This window comes from Drosophila gunungcola (assembly GCF_025200985.1).
Source record: "Drosophila gunungcola strain Sukarami chromosome 2L unlocalized genomic scaffold, Dgunungcola_SK_2 000007F, whole genome shotgun sequence".
NCBI lineage: Eukaryota > Metazoa > Arthropoda > Insecta > Diptera > Drosophilidae > Drosophila > Drosophila gunungcola.
In genome coordinates this window covers 3130429-3155234 of record NW_026453162.1, presented here as the reverse complement: position 1 = coordinate 3155234, position 24806 = coordinate 3130429, and the positions used below count along the sequence as shown (strand labels likewise).

The window sequence follows — 24806 nt, the reverse complement described above, 5'->3', positions numbered from 1 at the left end:
GACTCACGTTACAGACGCATACATAACATAATTTTGTATTTCTTATGCTGGTTTGTTCTTCGACTCGTTGTTTAATGAGTGTTGCCGACAAAAAAATAGAAAATAATGTTTAAGGCGGTGTTTTTCTGTCGTCAGTATACGTAAGAGTAGAAGCCAATTAATTTTATCACGATTTCATTTTTATATTAAAATTTGTCCTCAGCTTCTCGCTTCTAAGAACTATGTGAAATTGTGAAATAACTGGCTCTTTGTGTGTATCACCATGAAATTGTGAAATAACTTGCTCTTCGTTCTTTTGATAGCTTCGGCATTTTCTTTTAATTACGAAAACCATAGAATGATAAGTTTCCTATGATTTCGTCAATAAAAAGCAAGAACAAGAAAATGGCTTCAAAAGAGAAAAAAATTGTAGGTAGTTTATTAGCGCATAGATTGGTAATCAAAAAAAATATTTGTGCCAGGTTCTCGACCTGGGCTTTTGGGGTACCGGTCGCAATGCCATTCAATGACCATAGAATAAATGAAGACGATAAAATCTTTACACTACAGCTTAGTTCAGAGGGCATTTTATTAAGATTGTATACGTAAAATAAATTTTTTTTCTTCCATTTGTGACCACTGATCAGTTAAGGCTCAGCAACACTGGTTTACGAATTAAAACTGACAAAATCATGCAGAGATCAAACTTCGATTTTCCGGTGCAGCTGGACTTTTTGATTAAGAAAATTACACTCAACACTTCTTGAATGACACCATTTTTTTAAGTTTAAATAACGTTTATTTCCTGTTTTCTCCAGTTCTACTTAACCAAATTCGGTCGTCGTAAGCTTATTTTGTTATAATTATTAATTATTTTATTATAATTAAGGAAAACTATCATTCATATCCGTGATCGGTATTTTTAATGCACCGCCGTTTATTATTAAGTCCCATTGAACCGCTAATGAAACAAAAACAATTACGAATTTAAAAAATAACATCATAAAGTTTACACATTTAAGACAAAGTTATTAAATAACTGACTTCATTTTATGGATAAGTTATTATATGATTTGTTCCCGTTTTCGTCTAAGATATGCAATGAGAGTTCGATATTTCTGGGATGTTTAAATCCCGTCAATAAATGAGTACGAGTATCCTATAGTCAGGAATCCGACTATATTATTATTATTATTTTGTAAAATTAAAACTCTCATGATTTTCAGAAGTAAAAGGTGGTCAAACAGTTATCAAATGTAAAAAAATTAAATGCCTTAAAGCAACTGTGTTCTAATTAGCTAAATTAATTTCCAAACATGCTTTCCAAAATGTGAACTTTCTCTTTGGAATATTTAAATAGTGTCGAGAAGATCTGCGCCAATCAAGAAAATCAATAAGATTCGTTCCAAGCAGCCGCGGCTCAGCAAGAAAGTAAAATTTATAAGTAAGTACGGTATTTTCCAAATGATTACACTAGTTTACAGACAAAATACACCAAGAAGGTAAATATTCGTTTTTGTTAAAGTTGGATCCCTGGATCACGAAATATTGATACAGACGCAATTTTCGTGATCAAGGACCTGTCACTCACGTTAAAAAAATATTTTGTTTGCTAGTGTTATAAACCAAAAAAAAAAAAATTAAACATAAAGAAAGCTCCCATGAAGTCGGGGACTCCCTGGTTCAGAAAATTTTACATACACAAGTATGTTCTATCGCATCGTGCTTCCATTCGGTCTAGATAGAAACTAAAAGTGTTTATGGTCATGTACTATATATATATATATATCTATATATATATATAAATATATATAAATTAATAAATCGTTAATCGTTCAAAACAATTCTTTGTTACAAATTTAATACTATTTTAGTAAGACCATTTTGTTAGCACTTGTCACTTTGAAAGTTTTAAATTGAAACCGACAAACAGAGGCTCAAAAATGTTCAATATTTTTTGAATAACTTTTCCAAGGAGCATAGGATCCAGTTAAGTTTGGTGTAATTCGATTGGTGTATTTATTCGTTACGATCGGACCATCACAGCAGATTTTTATTTTGCGGATATATAGTAGTCTCCTTTGGACACGCTTGGTGATATATATAAGTGATCCGGATCAATAGCCGAGTCGTTCTAGCTATGCCCGTCTGTCTGTCCTCCCGATGGAAAATATAAAAGCTAGAGCGCAAGTTTGTTTAACGTGGACACGCCCACAAATCACTCTGAGACACTCTGGTAAAGATTAAGTGTGTTTCTGTCATATTTATTGGTATACACAAGCAATTCAAATTGAGCTATTATTTTAGAAGTTATAATGTCATCTGCCGCTTCTCCGCATGTATAGGAAAGTAAAGCATGAAAACCAATGATTTTGTTCTAATTTCTGAGTCAATATAAATATTTTACTCGGTATATGCCTTTATGCGAAGAGTACTAGGATTTTTTTTTCATTTTTAATATTTATTTTTATCAAAAAAGTGGCGTCTTGCGGTGCGTAAAGCCCGGACTCACAGTGACATTGAAAAAAAGTGAATTGTTTTATTTAATATAAAAAATTTTAAAAAAAGTTTTCTTTTGAAGTTGCAAATCAATCCAACCACCTTAAAAAAATTGTTCCATGCAAAACTAAGAGTTATCCTATACCCACAAATTAATTTGGTACCGACTTAAGGAAATTCCTAGGATCATTTAGGGTAAACAGTAAACAAGTTTGATACGAAATATAGTCAAGTCAAGACTAATAATTTCCTTTAAAAAAAGAGCGCTGTTAATTAGAAGAAAGCCCCGCCTATTAAATAGGTATTCGTCATCGAGAATTTTTTGGGGGCGTGAAGTAATCGATGAGCGGGACCTTTGAAATGCGGCGCCACATTGACGAACGTTTCGATAACTGCTTTCATACTTCCTTTTTTAATTTCCACTGGCAAACCACCCTAAACAGGCGCACATATGTATGTCGTAGCTAGAGAACCCTATTCCACCTCGCATGTTGGCGACTAATAAAGTAAACGACCGTTGGCCATAAAACAATCTTAGGCACACAACGCCATCAACCAAGTCACGGGTTAATCCACCACAACCGCAATAGCAAAAACTACAATGGCGACTAATTTAAACGCTTGTTGAACTGGATCACGGTGGTGCACGGCTATAATGAACTTTGCTTTGTCTAGTTAAATATTTTAAGTCCCAGAACCATATTAATACGGAAATAAAACCACCAAATAAGAATTTAAGTAAGAGTTGTTAGAATCCTTATACTACTTAAAAAAAAAAAGCAGACATGAATTAAACCTGAAAGATATTGTATGTTAAATGTTTGTAACAAAAATAAATGAGAGATCAGTTATTCAAGTGTAACGCTCGCTTACGATTTGTTTTTTTTTTTTAAATTAACAGACTAAAAAAACATATGCATTTATATTAATATATTCTTTATAAATTTTACAATATTGTTCTCTTATTGATTTTAATGCTCTCGATTTTTTTTGGGATTAGAACATTAAAATTGAGAATATTTTATTATAGTTATTTTATTGTCAATACAAGATCATTTTAATATCGAATATTTTTATATAATTAAAAATTGATTTTTGAACCGTCTTGTTCTGATGCAAACACGGTGAACGGTTGTGTCTGCTCTGAATTCCAAATGCATCGCAGTTGAGTTTTTGAGAGAAAAAAAAGAATCAAATACTTAAAAAAAAATGTTTTTCTTTAATCAAGAAAATGCTGTTCTTGACTTCAAATCTTTACCATTGCATTACATTGCATTAACAGCGTGCATTAATGATTTTGAAATCAGAAAATAACTTCGCAAATATTGGTATTTTTACGGTCTCTTTGATGATCTTCTCCGCGGTCTTGTACTGGCTTTCCGATGAAAAGAGATTTAATTTTTTCATAATTAATTATTCGAATTGGAAAATAAAATGAGTTAAAAAACGTAAATTACTCCTTAAACGATAACAAGAGCTCCGAAATTATAAAAAATCCGAGATATACGCAAAAGCGAACAAATGTATGTAATTTTATTCGGTTGTTCCTTGTCGTATAGGATGAAGTCAGTATACAGGGTGACCCACGTTTTAAAATGGTTATAAAAAAATCCGGAAGTGCATTTTTCAAATCTTTTTTTTTTATGTAATAGTCCCAACACTGCGGAAGGGCCTTGAAGTCATTCGATCGACCCTATTATTTAGGTTCTATTACCATACAATCGGATCTCAAATACTTCAATCTCGTGCTTTTTGTCGTTAATTATGTTTGGATGGTAAGCATAGCACTTATTCTAGGCGGCACCCCACAAAAATAGGCCAACGGGATCAAATCGTAGCTGCGAGGCGGCCATTGACGGTTACGGCAACTCCTGATTCGTTTTTGAAGATTCATTTTCGTTGTAGATGCATTGTTTTCCCTAAGAAGACGAAGCCCCAAGTGCGGCAATTATTGTCGTAAACATCATAAAAAAAAATACTAATCTTCCATCAAACGCTCTTCGGGCAATAGCTGCGATCCAATAAATAATCGGAAAATCATAGGCATACAATTTTTAATATGCATACTTGATATAAAGAAAATTTGATAGCTGCATGGGCATAACTACTTCGGCTTGCCTAAAAATGCTTCCTTTCTTGTTTATATTTGTTTTGAGCTTATGTCAGGGGTGCTCACGCGTATGCACAATGAGCACATTTGCTTTTGTTATTGCCACTGTATAGAAAAATGTGAGGGGCGGCACAAAAAGTGAGCTTGCTGAGCACAATAAGCTATACACTAAATATTTTTTGTTTCTTCTCTACGGATTATTTTATTGCTAAAAAGACTGACTTTTCCTCGACTCTACACTGAGTTCGTTACTTGTGTACGATTGTTTTTATACCCTTGCAGAGGGTATTATAATTTCAGTCAGAAGTTTGCAACGCAGTGAAGGAGACATCTCCGACCCTATAAAGTATATATATTCTTGATCAGCATGAATAGGAGATTCGATCTAGCCATGTCCGTCTATCCGTCCGTCTGTCCGTCTGTCCATCTGTCCATCCGTCCGTTTGTCCGTCTGTTTCTACGCAAACTAGTCTCTCAGTTTTAGAGCTATCTGCATGAAACTTTCTCAAAAGTTGTCTTTCTATTGCAGGTAGTATACTTATATGTCGGATCGAGCCGGATCGGACGTCTATATCATATAGCTCCCATAGGAACAATCGGACAAAAAAAATAAAAAAATTATAGCTTTGGTGTTTTTTTATTTTTTTTTTTTTAGTTCTTCGAGATATAGTAATGTTTTAATATTACGGTTTAAATTTCATCAAAATCGGACGACTATAACTTAAAGCTCCCATGGGAACAATAAAAATATATTAAAAAACAACATTTTTTAAAATTAACTTTTCTATTTTGTATTTTTTTTAATTCTTTTTGACTTATTAATAATTTGACAGTTCAGAACTAAGGTTTTAATTTTATTAAAATCGGAGAACGATATCGTATAGCTGCCATACGAACTATCGAAAATGTGAGCTACCAATCATCATTTAAATGGTTTAATGGTTTAAAAATATGCGCAAGTCAATCAATATTTTGTTCCTATGGGAGCTCTATGCTAAAGTCGTCCGATTTTGATGAAATTTAAACCGTAATTCTGAAATACTTAACCATTACTATGTGTCGAAGAACTAAAAATTAAAAAATAGAAAAGTTATAATTTTTTTTAATTTATTGTTCCGATTGTTCCTATGGGAGCTATATGCTATAGTCGTCCGATCCGGCTCGTTCCGACTTAGAAAGACAACTTTTGGGAAAGTTTCATGCAGATAGCTTTAAAACTGAGAGACTAGTTTGAGTAGAAACGGACGGACAGACGGACATGGCTAGATCGACTCTACTAGTGATGCTGATCAAAAAAATACGTTTTTTCAAATATGCCTTGACGTCTTGATAACTTTTAAAATAATAATTCGATATGGACCGAATAAACATAAACACGTTATTACGGTCTCCTCCCCGTAATCATTATAAGTTTTATAAAACAAATTATTTGGTAATGATTACATTTTGAGCATTTTTGTGAGTAATTTTAAAAAACTTATTTATTATTTTTTATAAATAAAAAGAAAACTCAAAAAATAGGATTATTAAGCTTTTTATTTTTTAATAAGTCCAGGCGTCTGTTCTAGATTTTTGTCCAAAATTGTTTCATATCCTTGTATTCGAGTATTGAGGACTATTGTTTTTATAAAAACTGTAAAAGCTGGAGGTTCATGGTTAAACATGCATATTATGGTTATGCCTACGCAGTTCAAGTTTCGTTCAAAATGTGGACACAAACGCGAAAGTCTGCCGAGTCATTCTGCGACATAGTAGAGTCCAGTTAAAAATCTTTCACTCCGAACTATTATTATACCTGTTACTCGTAGAGTAAAAAGGTATACTGAAATCGTTGAAAAGCGTGTAACAGGTAGAATGAAGCGTTTCCTACTCTATAAAGTATATATATTCTTGATCAGGATCATTAGCCGAGTAGATCTAGCCTTGTCCGTTCGTATGAACGTCGAGATCTCGGAATCTTTAAAAGCTAGAGATTTGGGATTTTGCAATGCAGATTCTAGCATTCTTACACATCAAGTTTATTTTAGTATGGAGCCACGCCCATTGGACATGTTGGATCTTGGCTATTGAACTCTGTGTCTGTCTTGTGTCTAGGTCATATTTATCAGTAGACACAAACATTTTCAAAATCGAGCTCTGTAAGGGATATCGACTGTAGCGTTCTTTCTTGTTTTAGAAGTTACTAGCATAAATGTAAATTTTCGGTAGATGGTGGAAAATAAAACTCAAATATATTCTGGACTTGGTTGAGCTGAGTAACGGGTATCTCATATTTGGGGCACTTCGTCATTTATTATTTGTATTTTAACTTGTTGACTTCGTTAATGCCCCATCTTTAAGTTAAGTGATAAAACTAAGAACGATTTAACAACAATTTATCAACTTTAGCGACCTTTAACTTGTCCCAATATACACGAATATCCATTAACGAACCGATTCTTATAAAAAAACGGTTTATTTCTAGTAAAATGAGCTAACATAAGCTATACACCAGTTGAAAATAAAGCTTTGGTTTTTTTTTTTATTATAACTTTGAAAACAAATATTTTTACTACCACTTTTACTAGTTAATTGCAGCTAAATTCCAACAATTCAGATAAATTCTAACAATCTATAATCAAACCCATGCTGCCACTAGCTGACTCATAGGCATTTGGTTTTGGCAATACCGTCGAGCTCAGCTGGCAACCAACAGCAATTAAGTCCCTAGAAATGACTGTCCCATTGGTGGAGTATTCAGTGGGGAGGGGGTTTTGCTTGCCAGACGACTGTCGCCGAAAACTAACAACAACAACATAACGATGGAAGCGACAGCCGCTGTTTGTTTTTTTGGCTGTGCAGCATATACCAAAAAGTATGCTACACGACAAACTCCTGTAGACCAGCACCAAAGTAAGTGTGTTAGAGTACAACGAACATTTTTGTGTCGCTTGGTTGTGGCCCGATGCCGGCCTCACCACATTTTTAGTCACTCCGTTTGTACGTTCGTTCAGTTGCTTAAGGAATAGCTGCGCGACAACAGCTTCGTGAGAGAAGTCAAAAAAAAAAAATTGTTTTAAAATTATTTAAATTTTATTTCGTCCTACCGTGTTTGCGTCTGTGACTTACAATGGTGGCCATCGGTTTGCATTTAAACAGTAAGAACAAAGAACGAACTACAGAACGCACAGGAAAATACATTTTAACACAGATAAATGTCACTTTATCAAATCAACCTTGTCTTATGTAAAAATGTAAAAATGTCAACTTACCAAAATTTCCCATCTGTCTCGAGCCATTCATTTCAGTTAATGTACATTAAATGGATCTCGAAATTCCATACCCAAGCCTTTTTTCACAAACGTAATATGGCTGACTCATTCAAATAATTTGTTTAAATGCAAGTGAAATTATGTTATTGTTATAATGAAAAAAGCATTAGAAAAAAGTTTACTTTTTTAGTTTAAACAGTCTCTGCGTACCTTGCTTACTTTTATCTGTGTGTATATTTTTCCCTTCTTACTTTTTCACTCTTTCCTGCTTAAATGTAATTATTGATAATGGCATTCTTTCAAGAAAGAAATCAAGACAAAGCGGTTTGAAAAAGAACCATAACAATTAAATTATTTTGTTTTTATTATGAAAAAAGCATTAGAAATAAGTAAACTTATTGTAGTTTAAATCGTCTGTCCGTACCTTGCGTTCTTTTTTCTGTGAGTAAATTTTCCCCCTATACTAGGTAGGATGAATGTGGACAGAACATATTTGGTTTTTCATTTTCATTGACTTTTGTTGATGACGGGGAAGAGAGTCAAGGGAAAGTTTTACTTATGGAATTCGTTTTTTAGGCATTGCACAACAAGGCAACGCAAAACAAGTCAGTCAGCATGCATATGTGTACCAAAAAAAAATATTCTAGTAAATAAACAGCAATATGCATTGTGCACACAGCAGAGGGTCAAAAATCGATTTACAGATATTGCGCAAATAACCCAGCTCAGCCAAAAGAATTTTTTATAAATTGAATTGTACTCCCTATGACCACTTTTGTTGGCCAATATTATAGCTCGCTTGATTTCAAAGATATCGATACAAAACATAACCAATCTTTTTTTGTATCCTTGACAACATATACATAAAAAAGAATGTGATCGAACGCATACATCTAATAACTAACGATCGATTTATATTCCTTTTTTGTTTTTTAATATACAACTTTTTTTTTTTATGTAATTTTTTTAAATTAAACTAGTTGTTATATATTTTTATTATTTTTGGAGATTTTTTTTAAAAACAATTGGTTTTTGAGGGAAATCCAAAAGCAATAATGGAATGACTTTCCCACAATGGTGCATTTTAAAGTATAAACAAATAAGGGCAACCCTGGATCTAGTAACTATTCATTTTAGAAAACTTTACCAACATAATATTGAATTACTCTACAAAACTGAATAGATTTTAGAAATGGACTCCGCTGGACTCGTGGCTCTACTTAAAAGTTTGGTTTCCAGTTATACAAGCGTGGTAGACGACTAACATTAACACTAAACATAGGTTTTTTAACCTTTTAAACACACACACACTTATTACTAACCACCAATCTTCGAATTAATATTAGAAAATTTTCTTGGAACGCTTTTATTGTTTTTTTTTATGCACTTTCAAACTGCAATGTTAAAGTAGAATTTAGCTGTTATCTTAGCAGCAGCGCCCTCTACTGGAATTCCAGAAACGTAACATGGCAGATTGGTCTTCGGTGAATGCTGCTCGCTTTGTACTTGTAGTAGATGGCGCCACCTGCACCCCTATTGTTTTCTGTGGCAAAATTTATTTTTAAATTTGTTAGCATAGTAACGGGTATCTAATAGTCGAGAAACTTGACTAAAGTAGTACCATATTGCCTTACTGCTGAATCTCTGGAAGAAAAAACCTTCCACATATACGGGAATTTCTGCTCTTCTCATGAAACTGTGGTGGTGCTTTCAGCAGCAGTCGAACAACACTACCCTAGGCAGTTTATAATTTTGTAACACTAAGCGTAAATCTATTACATAGCATTTATCGGTATCACTTGAAAACACTACAGCAACTACAGATCAGGCAGTTTTTTTAAACGACTTTTCGATCTCAGCTCATTCAAGTCAGCCTGATTCTTACGCCGTTTCCAAGTCGAACCTAATTTTCCCACCTTGAACGAAAGTTCTCTACTATTAAATCTTCCAATTTAAAATTCCAGAGCCCGATGGAATTCCTGTGCTCTGTGCAAAACCCTTCTTAAATTCATTATCTTATCACTTATAACCTTCCAATTTCCACATATTTGGAAAAAATAAATAGTTCTTCCCCTTCTCAAGAAAGGTATTAAACTGGATGCCAATAATTATAGAGGTATATCTGAGTTGTCGTCTAATCCAAAGCTTTTTGAAAATGTTACGACTCCACATTTGCAGCACCATTGTAAATCAGTTATTTCTACGTGCCAAGATCTAGTAACTATTCATCAAAAGCAATCTTCAAACAGACGTAATTTAGACTGACATTAATAAAGCATTTGACTCTGTAAATCAGTTACTCTTTTGGTTCAGAAACTCGACCTGTTAGGGTTTCCAGTTGATCTACTTAGATGGATCTTAAGTTATCTGAGTGGCAGGACTCCAAGGGGCCTTTTTTAAAATTAAACTTCTAATCTTCTCCATCCATCTCCGTCCGCTACTTTTCATTTTATTATTACCCTTAGCTAGAAGGTCATTTTCGCGTACTTCTGTACGCAGATGATGTTTAATTATGTCTGCAATATACGGATATATCCTGCCACAGAGTTTTACAATTGATCTAAATCTCTTTCAAAACTGGTTCTGGTATAATTTACTACATAAAAAGGGCTTAATGTGTAAGGAAATGACTTTTTATTACTCTAAGTGACTTGTCTTAAGATAAAATTGCCTTTGTCAACGATCTTGACCCAAAACTATAGTTTTCCGATCATATTTTGTCCATGGTTAATTAAGCTATGGGTTTGCCTGTTTTTATTAAAAGGTGGTCAAATGAGTTTCAGGACCCCAATTTCAACAAGACAAGTCATTTTTAAATTAAGCTTTTAAGGTTTCCTTAACATAAGTTGTTTAGTTATAATAGTTGCAAAACTATACTCAAGTGATTTTATTTTTAGTGAATTTATTTTAGCGTTTTTAGCACTTAGCCTACTAAAAATAAATGTTCTTAATATAAGAAAATTATATTTTAATTTTTTTTTTTTTTTTATGGTGGTTTGTAACTTAAGCTATATTTTTAAGATTAAACCAACCCAATATTTAGTTTTAGTTATTTGGTGAATGATTAAGTGAGCAGAAAGTTATCTTTGGCAAGAGCCAATGGATACTGTCGTTTTTATTTTTAAAAAAATATCATTCTTTACGAACTGAACACACATTGTTGATTGGCCTAAAGTTTTTTTTACAGATTATCTTCGGAAAATAACTAAACACGGAAATCAATATTTCGCAAAATAATACAAATTAGTTTTTTAATAATCCTTTTCATAGCCCTTAAAATTTTGTACAATGTTATTCAGAGTCCAAAGCAAATCAATTTATATAAAGACGATGGGCCTGGAACATTTGCTTGTTTTAAACAGATAATCGTTTTTTTTTTTTTAATTTCGAAATGCTCTTTCCTGACATCTTTGCTCCATTCAAAATTCCATTTGTTATCATTAAGAAAATGTTTAAATTTTTTAATTTTGGGTTCAGTGAGTTAGTTTGGAGAACGAAATTTAAGCAAAGTCGGGGAGTTTAAAAATTACGTCATCTTGCTCTGTTGGGGGAAAGCCAAGTTGAGGGTGACTGAAATTCACCCTCAGCCACAACTATCGAATGCACCCCAAGTGCACAAATATTGAATTACTCTAACCTTCTCATCCATTCTCTTTTGTCCATAGCCACAGAGATTCGCTGCCAGGAGAAGTCCCGTGGAGGACTGAGCTATGAGGTCATCCTGGCCGAGCCGGCACCGAACGTTGCGGTTCCCAAGCGTCCGGTCACCCCCGGCAAGAACGTTAGCGTCGAGGAGATTGAACAAAAGCTGAAGGCGGCCGAGGAGCGACGCATTGTGAGTCCATAAATGATTTGATGATTTTTATAACTAGCAGACTCGACTCTTATAAGCATGGAAAGAACAGGCATATATAAATATACCTATAATTTTTTAACAACAACAGGTGAAAGAAAACGTTTACAACTCTCAATGTCCGTCTGTCTTTCCGTAAGGGATTTAATATAAAACTAGCAGATTCAAGTTATGCATACGAAGAAAAAGTTTAAAAAGGTGGCCACGTCCACAAATCGCGAAAATCTGTCTTTCCCTCTGAGCCATAGTTCAATTATAGTATTACAATTTACCGATAAAAAATTCTAGCCAGGTCTTGGTTTATAAAAACTGTTCGATAATATACTACCGGGGCCGATACATCAATGAGTAAAATTGTATATAACAATAACGGAAGCAAGCTACGGCAATTCAAAGTTATAATGGTCTTGCAGCTTTTACAAATTTAAATTAGTGTCAAGTCAAGAATGTTCGTTGTGTGGCATTTTTCATAATTTCGGCGAGAACTTTGGGGTATGTTATCCTTGAGGGCTTCCAGGATCTCGAACTTGCTTACGTAAATATGGGACTTAAAAAAAAAAAAACACAATAAGTCTGGACCGGTTAAAACGCGCGATGTTGCGGGCCATTGCAAATCGCCAAAACGAGAGATGAGGCGACCCAGGAACGACGCCTTCAAAATATCGGTTTTGGCAAAAAAAAACTAGGTTAACAAGGCCCGGTAACGCGTACCGTCCACTGTTGTCGGTTGATCAGCGGTAACAGTAACCGAAGCCGATATTTGAATCGGTTTAAATTGCTGATTATAAGTGACATAATACAAAAAATTATTAAAAAATATTTTGTATGTAAAAAAGTAACTACTCGGCGTTCATACGGAGGGAGACTCGGCTATAAGGATCAATCAGGAACACTGCCTTCTACCCGTGACATGCTTTTCAACGGATACAATATATCCTTTACTTGAAGAGTAAAGTGGTAAAATAATGATATTTTTTTTAGATTATTAAAAATAGTACAAAACAATCTATACTAAGAATGCTTCAAAAAAAAATTATCCGATTTTAAACATAATTGTTTGATTGACATTTTTTTTTGGTTAAACATAATTATTTTGTAGTTTCCGACAAAACGGATGAACACAAATTCGATGTTTTTTGAAAACTTTTTAAAATCTGAACGCGATTAAATTAATAATTTTTCAACTGTGTGGTGATTTTAGTATGTTAATATTCTCAATCACAGTATAATTGAACTAAAACTAATTAACTTACTAAGACAAACAATTTTTTGCTCAGTTTTTATTTATATTCAATAGGATTTTTAGGATTTTTGTATACCCTCTCACAGGGGACTTCAAAGGTCAAGGTATTATTTATTTTAGTAGAAACGTTTAAAAATGTTTCAAAAAATCTCCATGCCGATTTCGTCTTTTAAACATTTTTTTTTTAATTCGTTTGTCGATGCGATCGCAAAGCTCAAAGCTCCTAATCGCCGTTAATTCTGATCTTGCCCCAGAATTACTAAATATATTAAAACTTAGTTAATTAAATAATTTGCTGTTAATTTAAAAGTTTTTTTTTAACATTCACTTTAATTACTCGAGTACCAATCGACTTTTCGAACGACTGTGATAATACAAGTAGTTTTCTAACTGACACTATTTGGACCGACTCATCATCACTTCTTAAACAGACACGATAATGTAAATTGGTTAATATTAAACCAAACATATATTTTCATATTTGCAGTCTCTAGAAGCTAAAAAGATGGCTGATATTTCCAACAAGCTGGCCAAGGTTGAGGAAGCCACTCGCAAAAAGGATGAGATTACCAACGAGTTCATCACTCAGACCAAGGAGCAACTGGAATCGAAAATGGAACAGCATGTGGAAAAACGCGACGCCATTATCAGTGACATGAAGGAGAAGCTGAAGGTTAAAAGCTTTAATATAATTGTTAATTATATCCCTGACAAACCATTTTTATTACTTTGAACAAAAAACAGATTCATGCACAGGAGATCGAAAAAACGCGTGAGACTCTTGAGCAGCAGAAGGCCAACGAGCAGAAGGCAATCGAAGAGAAATTGAAGATTGCGCAATCTCTTCGCGATGAAAATATTAAGAAAATGTTGGATCGTCTAAAAGAGCATGTGAGTGTTATAAGTGTATAGCGTAACAGTTTTTAGCAGTCGGACAAAATTCCCTTTAAAATGTTTATTTCTCTTACAATTTACATATGAAAGAAAATACAAATTATCGCACACAAGTCAAATTTTGCATGCAGTACACATTAATTTTATTTTTTATAGCAAAAACAAAACAAGCAATTTGACCAAGCGTATTATGAAACCATCTAAGCTCTTTGTTGTGCTATAATAATTATAATTTCAGTCAGAATTTTGCAACGCAGTGAAGGAGTCATTTCCGCCACTTTAAAGTTGATATATTCATCATCAGTATCAGCATCAGTCGATCTATCCATATCCGTCTGTCCGTTTCTCCGCAAACTAGTCTCAGTTTTAAAGCCATCTGCAGGAAACTTTGTCAAAGGTTTTTTCCTATTGCAGGTAGCATAGAAGTCGGAGTGAGCCGGATCGGACGACTATATCTTATAGCTTTCATAGAAACAATCGGGGAAAAAAATGTACATATAACTTTGGTCATTTTTAATTTATTTTTGGAATTCTCCTGTTTAAATTTGATTACATTTGAATACAACATATCATATAGCTCCCAAGGAAACAATCGGAATTAAAAAAAATAAATTTAAAAAACAACCATTTTCATTTGCCTATTTCACGCATTTAAGAATTCATTAAAGTCATAGGATAAACAAAATTATAATCAAATTACCCGACTGTAAGATATTTCCATTTCCAAAAGCGCTGACTGATTTTTCGTTTGTAAAATTTTATTGAACATCAAAAGAGTTATCAGAGTTCCGCAGTTAGTGCACGTGGGCATAACCGAGACGTAATTTGGTGTGATCTAACTCATATAATTAAGATTTATTTTTGTAATCTTTTAATAAGAGAATTAAGAGTATGTAATAATAAGAAATACGAAAATTTAGAGAATATTTCCAAAACTAAAACTGCTGTGATCTTAGTTATATTTAAGACTTGGCATTTTATTAAGTCTAGTTATACCCTATAAAGGACATATCAGCAGCACTAGGAGAGCCGATCTAACAATGTCCGCTCGTCCGTTTGTACGCAAACTAGTCTTTCACTTTTAAAGAAATTTGTTTTCTTTCTATGACATGTATTATATACATAAGTCGGAATACATTATACAGTTCCCATAGTAATATTAGGAACACAATTTTAAAAAATATTACTTTGTTGTTTTTAAATTTTAGCGATTATGTTCCGTGATAGTAAACTATTTAAGAACTACGGCTTAAATTTAAACAAAAATTTAGAAAATTAATAACATATGGCTGGTTTATCGCAGCCTAAAATTCAAAGTCCATTTAATTATGGGAATCGATTAAATTTAACTAATATAAGCAACATTTTGCATTTACTCATAACACATTTTGAAACATTTCGAAAGTGCGAAAGATCTGTTTGAACAATTCTGTTGCAGGTTTTTTTTGGTTCATATTCTTAAAGAGAGTTGTTAGGCATTTATATTGGCGCTTTTAAATCTTGGTTTATATTCAAAGAATATAAAACAATGTGAAAGAAACGGTGCGTTTCATAGTCGAGGAGAAATTCTTATCAGCTTTTCCGATTCTTTCGCTGTCGCGTGCAACAGTGCCAAATAGCATGTGTGGTCAGTGCATCTAAGGTTTTAGACCAACGAGCCTACAACTTGTAGTCCGAATATATATTTTGACAACAAACCTATTAAAAAGAATTTGGTTTAGAATAAGCAGTGCATTGATTTTTAAACTTTTTTAAAGTTTGTCGCGACTTAAAAATCGTTTTATATATATTTTTTTTTTTATATTTTTTTTTAATGTAGATGGAGAGGATAAAATAAATAGAGTTGCAATTTAGTTTGGCCATCTACATAAATTTAAAATTTATCATTAAAAGTTAATTTGAAACAAAAATGGAATGTTTTTCGTTAATGAAAATAATTGAAATACATTTTATGCACGTCTGATTATTTCAAAGGTTAAAAAACAAAAACAAGAACAACGACATAAAAGTGGCATGCAACATGTCGCGTGCCACATGGCGCGAGCAAACGAAAAACTTTTTTAAGATCGATTAATTTATAACACTTTAAAATTAATTTCATTAAAATCTTCGATCAGGGTTTGCTGAAATCAGTGCCTAAACTGGTTTTCAATAAAGTCACTTCTGTCTGTGTAGCGTGCGAATGGCTTAGACTTTTGTTAATATCCTGAAAACCAACAATTTCCCAAACTCAGTCTTAGCACCAGTTATCATGCTTATCAAGAGCTAAAAGAATCACCTTTTGTAAAAATAATACACAAAATTTGGAGCTTGTTTTTTTCAGTCTGATTCGACAGTAGAGAATTACCCATATCTCATCCTGCGGAGTTTGCTTCCTTTCTTCCTTTTTAGATATTATTTTGACATTATTAGAAATATATATAAGTTGATAAATTATATTCGTTTTTAAGTGGTCGTATGTTTTTTTTTTAATGTATCTAAAGTAAGTGTTTATATCATGTGTACATATAATTTTTGGTTACATTTTTTCTTATATCCTCTCATTTAGAACACAATCAAAATTGCCGAAATCAAATCGCAGAACGATCAATTGGAATGTCAAAAGCTCGAGGAGAAAGCTCGCATTTATGAGAACAAATTGTTCGCCGCAGAGCAGAAGCGCGAAAAGGAATTGCAAAAGAAAATTGAAAAAGTTCAAAAACTCGTACGTTTCCCCAAAAAAGCAGCCATTTGTCTTAATGTTTGAGTAGCACTTGGTTGTAGTGGTTGCATCAGTTGCAGCACCATTTGCTAATGAGTCCCGACTAATCCTTCATCGTTTTGTTTTTTACTTTTAGGAGCGTCGTGCCGAGCTAGTACGCCAAAACAAGGCCCAGGCTCAGGACATGGAAGGCCAGCAGAGCCCCATTGCCTCATCTGGTTAGAGGGGTCGATTTTGCACCGAGAGCTGTGCTCACACTTACTGCAAATAAGGCGACTGCAAAAAGAACAGCAACACTGCATAATACACCAACACAAGTTTAAGCAAGAAAACCCTTTAAAATGAATCCAATTTCATCAAAATTCTCAAGTATTATAAAATGAAACGAAAAGGCAAGAGGAAATTCTCAACACACCGCTGAACGAAATGAGCCGAATAACAGCAAAAAATGTACTCACAACCCTAAGGCAAAAAGCTAAAAGCAAAGCAAAAACCAAGAAATGCTTGCGGCAAATTAATGCAACAAATATAAATTAAGGGAAATCTACATATATTTAAACTCAAAGACAGCCAGAAGCAAGAAAATGGAAAGCCTGTCGTTTAATTTAAAATTATATTAATATTTCGCTTTATTTTCATTTTTTTAAAGCTTAAAACTTTTTACCTTTTTCGTTTTTAAAAGTGTTGTATACATTTTGGATTCATAATTTTGATTATCTTAGTCTCAAACAATTATTAAATTTCTGAGGTATGCTTCAAAAGATAATAGCACGCTGTATCTGCATCAATAAATGGCTTTTGCGCGTATAATTAATATTCATTTTAATATATAATTGAATATTCATTTTAATATACTTACTTGCCAAAACACTTTATATATATTTGCTGAATATCGTTCAACACTAACGAATAGTTATTTTTTATAAGTTTCGCATTTCCTATATATATAAAATAAATGTCAAACAGAAAAAATACATACGAAATGCTTAAAAACTTCAATAAAAATCAAATACAATGTAAAACACACGAAATACATTTTGGTTTTATTTACATACAACACGACACGCAAAAACCATTATTATGAATGAAAAGAAACTACATATGTATAAGCATACATATATGTCAGTATATTATATGGAAATGAATATTTTGTCTAACGTCGAGTTATTTTTAGAAATGGGTTTATATACATTGAATGGGGTTACAATAAAAAAAAAGTATGTAAGGCAAGACAAATGGGATATTTAGGCAAATTTTTTCCATCCTGCGAGTTTTTGATTTAATTTCGTACCATACGGCGCTTTAAAGGATAGCTTAAATTTAAATCAAATACCGTTATAAATGTGTACTCGTGTAAAACTATAGCTTCTACAAATGAATATCAATAATAATCGTAATAAAAAAGCAATGGCAAAATAACTACACGCACAGACCAAAAATTACCCAGACACGAAAACTTTCAAACATTCTCAAGAAAAGTAAAGTAAAAGTAAAGCATCAATACAATTGAAAAAAAAAATGCTTTGATATTTACTCAATTTATGATATATCAACGTCTAATTAATCTAATCTAATGCAATAATCAACTGAACGAAGCTTTCAAGAAAAAAAGATCTATACGTTTTGAATCCAACGTTCTTAACACAAACCAGAAATACGATTGCTTACAAAAAACTTTTTCTGAGTTTACGCATAAATTAAGTTCATATAAAACACACATAACTGACCATATGCAAGCGAAAACACTTATAAAAATTGTATTATAAAAGTGCATAATACAAATAAATGACATATTTATAATTGTTTGATTGTTTTTCTAAATTTTTATTTTTTAAACATTTTTATTTGATGTAAACATTAGTATATCGATCTTTGGGAAAGTTTACAATATAAATTGTTATGGTATAAATAAGTTATTTATATTAAAAAAAACTATCGATTCCAGAACTTGGTTAAACATAACTGGAGATAAAAACCAAGAAGATACGCTACAGTCGACTTTTTAGCATCCGTTAGCCAATTTAAAAATAAATATGTCCCCAGAAAAGAATTGAACTTAGGTGGCGCCATTTCGCGATTTAAGGGCCTTAGTGTGGGCGTGGCAACATTTTGAAATAAACTTGCACTGCGTAGGCATAACTGGAATCTGAACGTTAAATACCAACATTTAATTATATAACAATTCACAGTTTTTGATAAAATGGGCAGACGGAGATTGAAGCTTGAAGACTGCCTCCCGCTAACATTAAAATTTAACTACGCGGTTCATTATTATTATATTTTTTTGCTGAGATTTTGTGAAACACTTTCCTATAATATCCTTGAGAAAACGTCCTTTAAGCCAGTCAAGCGTGCCACACTAAGTGAGAAAAAAATTGCCGACGAATTTTTCAACTTTAAGTTTGAAATACGTGCAGAACTGGAATGTGCTCTAAATCGTTGATTTTCTTTATCCGCACGCACATTTTTGGGGCATGCAATTTTCAACGATACGCCTTCGCCGCAAAGTTACTCGTGTGCCATTGTCCACCATCAAAAAAGACCCGTCAGCGGTCACAGTTGCGCAAGAATTTTTTGAAAAACTTTTCAGCTGATCTAAACAGCAACAACATCAGAACAAAAACAAAGTCAACAAGTCAACCTTCATTGTTTACGTTTTGATGAGCCACAGCTGTTCAGATCAGATGTTATCGGATGGTGGATGTTCTCTGTGGAAATCGCGTTTTCTCATTTTTCAAAAATTCCCAACGGTATTTCAGTGAAGAAGTGCGTGGGAAAAGGGTTGCACCGAAAAACACAGGCGTAAATAAATAAGGCCGTCAAATTTGAATCGCGGACTAACTTGGAAATTTTCGGAACTGCAAAACCTTTTGGACCATCCGTTTTACGGATGGTGGATGGATCTCTGTGGGAAGAGGCATTGCATATCAAGACCTTAAGAAAATCAATTCGTTTAGGAGAAATAACCAGCTTAGAAAATCTGATCTGTTAGAGCCGGTTCGCTAGAATGTTCCATTTTATTGAGCTGGTTGTATCGCACATAAAACTTATTGAAATTAAAAGAACATTTTCAAAATAAAAAGATTTCCAACTTTGAGATAAACGTCCGAAAAGCCCCAACACCCGATTATTTTCAAATGTTGAGGATTAATGTATTTTGGGGTCCTGATTACGAATACCGTTAATATGAATGAATCCTATAATATGAACTTTATCACAAAAACCTTTAAAGCTGATAGTTTACGATTGAACTGTTGCCTTCAAACCGTAATCTTAAAATGATCGCTCAAATAATTCGACTGGTCTGGCATCATTAAACTTGTATCGACATTTTACAAAACTATTTCCTTATTGTCATCGCTAATAGTATATTTCCACAGAGATCCATCCACCTTCCACCATCCGTTGAGAAGATGGACCATAAGGTTATGCCGTTCCAAAAACTTCTTAGTCAGTCCGCCGTTGAAATTTAACGGACTTTGACGGTCTAATTTATGCAATAGTTAGCCGATGTTTTTGCGGTGCAGCCCTGTTCCAACGCAGCCCATCCCTGAAAAAAGTGAAACTCCGATTTCCACAGAGCACATACACCTTCCATCATCCGATTTCAGCTGATGTGAACAGCTGTGGCACATGAAAACGTAAACAAAGATGGTTTACCTTTTGACTTTGTTTACGTTATGACGAGCCAAAACTGTTCAGATCAGCTGAAATCGGAAGATGGAAGTTGAATGTGCTCTGTGGAAATCGGAGTTTCACATTTGTTGAAAATTCCAACCTTTGCAAACGGATGGACTGTGTGGAAAGAGGGCATAAGAATAAATATTTGAATCTTTTGAGGTTGGAGCTGGCATAGCATAGTATTGTCGGATTTAAAAATTGACTGAAAAACTCAAGAAACTCAGCAAAATGTACAACAATAATACAATGTTGCCACGTTTGTTGATCACGGTCCGAAATATATCTGACAACGTTTATTAAGATTGGAATTCATAATTTTACATTGTTGTATTAATAATGATTAAATATAGTTGCAAGCTTTGAAAAGTTTTCCGATTGTCCAGTAAGACCGAAAGAACAAAACTTCGATCACACTAGAAAGAATAAAGTTATTACGCTGGCGTAACTGTTCGTCGATCTAACAGGGAAACAGGGGTCAGAATTGTGCTCAGTGGATTTGTTTCGGGGACGACTCCTGGTCACTGCTCTTCTGACATAAAATTTTTTGGCGAAAAAAATGAAGTATTCAATTAAATAAATAAACCTTATAAATGTTCTTCCATTGTAAATTCTCGGCCTAAAAGGGACAAGAAGGAACATTTGAAAAACTGTATTTATTTAGTCGAATGCTTCATCAGATTTCATTACAAACTTTTTTGAATCTTAGAAAAACCGTTGTACTTCCGAAAAGCCCAACGTCCGATAATTTCAAACTTTCAGGATCCATGTACTTTGGGGTCCTGATTACAAATCAATAGGTCAAACTTGCGACAAGACTGACATACAAACAAAAGAAGAAGAATCTAATTGAAATACACATTTTATGTTAAGTGACTTTTTCGGTAAAGTTATTATTTAACGAGATATCTACCAATATAGTAAGTTAGCTTTCTAGCCGTCATTTTAAACGAGCGTCGAATCTGGCCACATCACCTAGATAGGGATGAGCAAACTTGTTTAATGCTTATCGATACAATAATTCGTTCGTGAATCGGTTTCGTAAACGTTATCGATATGCGATATACATAATACCAAAAGTTAAACATAAAAAAAGAACAAACGAAATCTTGTACCACTGAATATAAATAATATACAACAAAATAAAAAACAATAATAAAACGTTAATTTAAATAAAAAAAAAATATATATATTATTGAGTGTGAAGTTAACACTGTAAACTGATTTTATTTTTCTCGTAAAAAAGTCACAAAACCAAAAATGTATATTTCAACTAGAAATCCAACATTTGTTAAATTTTTTTTTTGATAAAGTTTGAAAATAGTCGGGCGTTGGGGATTTTCGGAAGTTTATCCGAAGATTGTTTTGATTTCACAGTGTATAATGATTATTAATGAAAATACAGACTCAAATGGTTTTCACCTATTTAACAGCGTAGAAGGTCGCTCAAATGCTGAAATTTGAATTTGTATAGAACAGCTGACAGCCACCTCAGTGAAATGAAAAGATTAAGGAATACCCTAATTATTGGTTTATCACGAAACGTTAGGCATAGGTATTTTTGGTATTGCCTCGGTAGCGGCGCAAGGTCATACTTTCTGGCAGATTAATTTCGAGGGTGTGAATCACAATAAATTAAGTAAAAAGTGCAAGATAACAGACAACAGACACCGAGTCCTTGACACAATGGCAGCCACCCTGAAGCCCTACCTGACCGCAGTGCGCCACTCGCTGACGGCGGCGATGTGCCTGCAGGACTTCCCCTCGCAGGTGGTGGAGCGCCACAACAAGCCGGAGGTGGAGATTTGCTCCAGCAAGGAACTGGTCCTCACGCCCGTCGTGGTGTCGCGTAACGAGCGCGAGAAGGTCCTGATTGAGCCCTCGATCAACTCGGTGCGCGTGAGCATCGCTGTGAAGCAGGCGGACGAGATCGAGCGCATCCTCTGCCACAAGTTCACCCGGTTCATGATGCGCCGCGCCGAGTCCTTTGTCATTCTGCGCCGCAAGCCCATCGAGGGCTACGACATCAGCTTCCTGATCACGAACTTTCACACGGAGCAGATGTACAAGCACAAGCTGGTGGACTTCGTCATAAGCTTCATGGAGGAGATCGACAAGGAGATAAGCGAGATGAAGCTGGCGGTCAACGCCAGGGCCCGCACTTGTGCCGAGGAGTTCCTCAAGCGCTTCTAGGTGAGTGCGGCCCGCTTGTAGAGAAACCCATTCTGACTCCCAAAATCCTTGCAGGTGAACAGTCTGCAACCCCGGCTCACCAAGGTCACGATGCTCTAGTATTTCAAAATCTATTCAAGAATAAAGACGTCTTTTGTATTATTTACTCAACTACCTCAGTGTTCAGAAAGCTGCACTTTGCCGCACCACAACAAGACCACAGCGTTCTCGTAGACCATTTCCGGCTGATGTGGACTCGTCTCGGGAGGCACTCCCTCCACAACTGTGGCCGAACCGTTTAAAGTGGCATTGTCCGTCTCGGCATTTTGGTCTGTGAAGTGATACTGGCCCGAGCTGGTGGCCAGAACCGGCAACACTGGGTTTAGGCCCACTCCGTTGCAGCAGTCCGAGTGCAGCGGCAGCACGGAGGCCTCACCGACTCCCGTGAGGTCCCAAACATTCAGGACTCCTCGCGTGTCGCCGCTCGTGAGCCAACGGCAGTCGGTCGTGAGGTCAAACTGAATGCGCTGGTTGGTGTCCACATGGCGCTGGAACTCGACCAGCGGCTTCTTGTAGTTGCGCATGTCCCACTGCAAAATCTTGCCGCACTTGCGAGCTCCGCTGAAAAGGTGGCACCAGTTCCCGGCGTAACGCAGTTGAGTGATGCCGCCCTTGTGCCCGCCCAACGTGAAGAGCGGACCCTCCTTTGGACTGCAGCGCAGGTCGAAGTGCTGGACATAGCCGTGCCAGTTGCCGCAGGTCAGGGTGTGGGAGTGCTCGCTGTTCTGGGCAATGCAGGAGATGGCAAACTTTACGGGGTAATCGTCGCACAGTCGTCCGGGCCTGATAAGGGGATAAAGGCTAACTGGGGAACGAAACACAGTGCCAGTGCCAGTGCCTGCTCACCTGCTGGTGTCAAAGATCTTGATGCATCGCTTGTACCCTGCGTAGACCTTTTGGCCGTCGTGGGAGAAGGCCAAGGAGATGGCCGCCATGACTTCGTCCACAGCATCGTACCCGCTGTAGCTGCAACGCAGTGAGCCGTCGAAGGCGTCCCACATGTGAATGGGCTCGTGCTGCCGCGTGGCGAGCCAACTGGCAAGATGGAGTCGGGATTAGGGTCTGGACAGGTCTCCAGCTGGTAGTCTACTCACAAGCAGGAGTCCGGCTGCTGGCTGTTCATGTGCGGAAACCAGACGCAGTCGTAAACGGTTCCGCCCTCGGGCACGTGCACCGCTGACTGGAGTTTGGTTAGGTGACGCGACTGCTGCACCGTTGGCGTGGAATAGAGATCGGCGGGCAGCTCCATGACGTGCATGCCGTCCAGGTGGATGGGCACGAGGAGGCAGGTGCCGTCCGGGGACCAGTAGCAGCCCTTGGTGTAGTGCTGGGCTTCCACCGACGACGTCCAGCACCGTCGCCCCAGCTCCACGAGTCTGCCGTGGAAGAACTCCAGTGGTGCCCCTTCAGGAGCCTGTACATCGGCCGACGTCCGCTCCACGGTCTCATCTATGTCGATGACTCGCCCACTCTCCTCCTCCCCGTACTCCTGCGCAGATCGGGCCTCCAGGCTCGTCTCCATGGGCACAGATGCATCCAGGGAGGCTCCGTCGCTCGCTGGCTGTGGCAGGCGCAGCTTCAATATCTCCGCCTCTGAGAGGGTTACGCTGAGTTTGGGCACCGTAATATCGCCGGCGGACGTAACCATTGTGCTGCTGAAGCTCACGTTGTGGTTCAGCATGGACTCGTCCACGTCGCACATGGATGTGCTCAAATCAACGGCTATAAAGTTAGCTGTGTTTATCGATTCGCTATTAGTATTTAAAATTGCACTTACAAGCGTCCATCTCGCTCATTTTTACCGCTTAAGCATAGTGTGACCTTACGTGGGACGCACAAATATACCAATTTCGAATGTTATTATATCGTCAGAATATGTTCGTCAGCTATAAGAGAGAGCGGGAGGCAAATAACCGGCGTTCACTTTTCGTATGTTCTCGCCGCGGTGCTCAGATCGAAGAAAAAATACCAGAAAATTGCAAAGCGTTGCCACCCGTCTAGGATGAACTCTGGGTAAGCGTTCATCAGGCCCTGGCGCAAAGAACAAAGTCTAGTACTCAGATCTAAAAACAGTTTCGCCAGCGAGAAACTTTATTCTTTCTAGTGTGTCCGAAGTTTTGGGAATTCATCGGAACTGTGTTTGCTGCGGTCTTACTGTTGGTCAGCTGGGCTTGTTGAGAAATGGAAAACAATACAAATTTAACCCGCCAACTTGCAACTATATGTTATCAATATCAATAATGTATATGTATGTATATTTAATATTTAATAATGTAAAATTATGAATAAAAATATTTATGTTTTCAGCTATATTTTGGGACGCGTTCAACAAAAGTGGCATCAAAATGGATCGGGAATATTTCGTC

General features: G+C 35.7%; 3 protein-coding genes across 7 annotated transcripts in view; 2 read left to right on the top strand and 1 right to left on the bottom strand.

The window, feature by feature from the left end:
* LOC128253112 (stathmin) overlaps nt 1-18330 on the top strand; it is a 43423-nt gene extending 25093 nt beyond the window's left edge. For 2 of the 5 annotated variants that reach the window (XM_052981265.1, XM_052981264.1), the window contains 6 exons: nt 1340-1423; nt 11505-11674; nt 13423-13608; nt 13680-13826; nt 16378-16533; nt 16667-18330. In XM_052981265.1, coding sequence (XP_052837225.1) covers nt 1340-1423; nt 11505-11674; nt 13423-13608; nt 13680-13826; nt 16378-16533; nt 16667-16753 — 830 coding nt within the window. In that variant the 3' untranslated portion in view covers nt 16754-18330. The remainder of the gene's footprint in view (nt 1-1339; nt 1424-11504; nt 11675-13422; nt 13609-13679; nt 13827-16377; nt 16534-16666) is intronic. The other 3 variants (XM_052981266.1, XM_052981268.1, XM_052981267.1) reach the window with 2 other exon arrangements.
* A 3435-nt stretch (nt 18331-21765) lies between these two features.
* Nucleotides 21766-22551, top strand: LOC128253117 (actin-related protein 2/3 complex subunit 4). The gene is made up of 2 exons (XM_052981274.1): nt 21766-22401; nt 22456-22551. The coding sequence occupies exon 1, from the start codon at nt 21895-21897 to the stop codon at nt 22399-22401; it is 507 nt and encodes a 168-aa protein (XP_052837234.1). The 5' UTR covers nt 21766-21894; the 3' UTR covers nt 22456-22551.
* Nucleotides 22515-24374, bottom strand: LOC128253108 (telomerase Cajal body protein 1 homolog). The gene is made up of 4 exons (XM_052981259.1): nt 24218-24374; nt 23535-24162; nt 23287-23475; nt 22515-23223 (listed from the first exon to the last, which is right to left on the bottom strand). Exons 1-4 carry the CDS (start codon nt 24234-24236, stop codon nt 22557-22559), a joined length of 1503 nt encoding a protein of 500 aa, XP_052837219.1. The 5' UTR covers nt 24237-24374; the 3' UTR covers nt 22515-22556.
* Between the last annotated feature and the right edge of the window lie 432 nt (nt 24375-24806).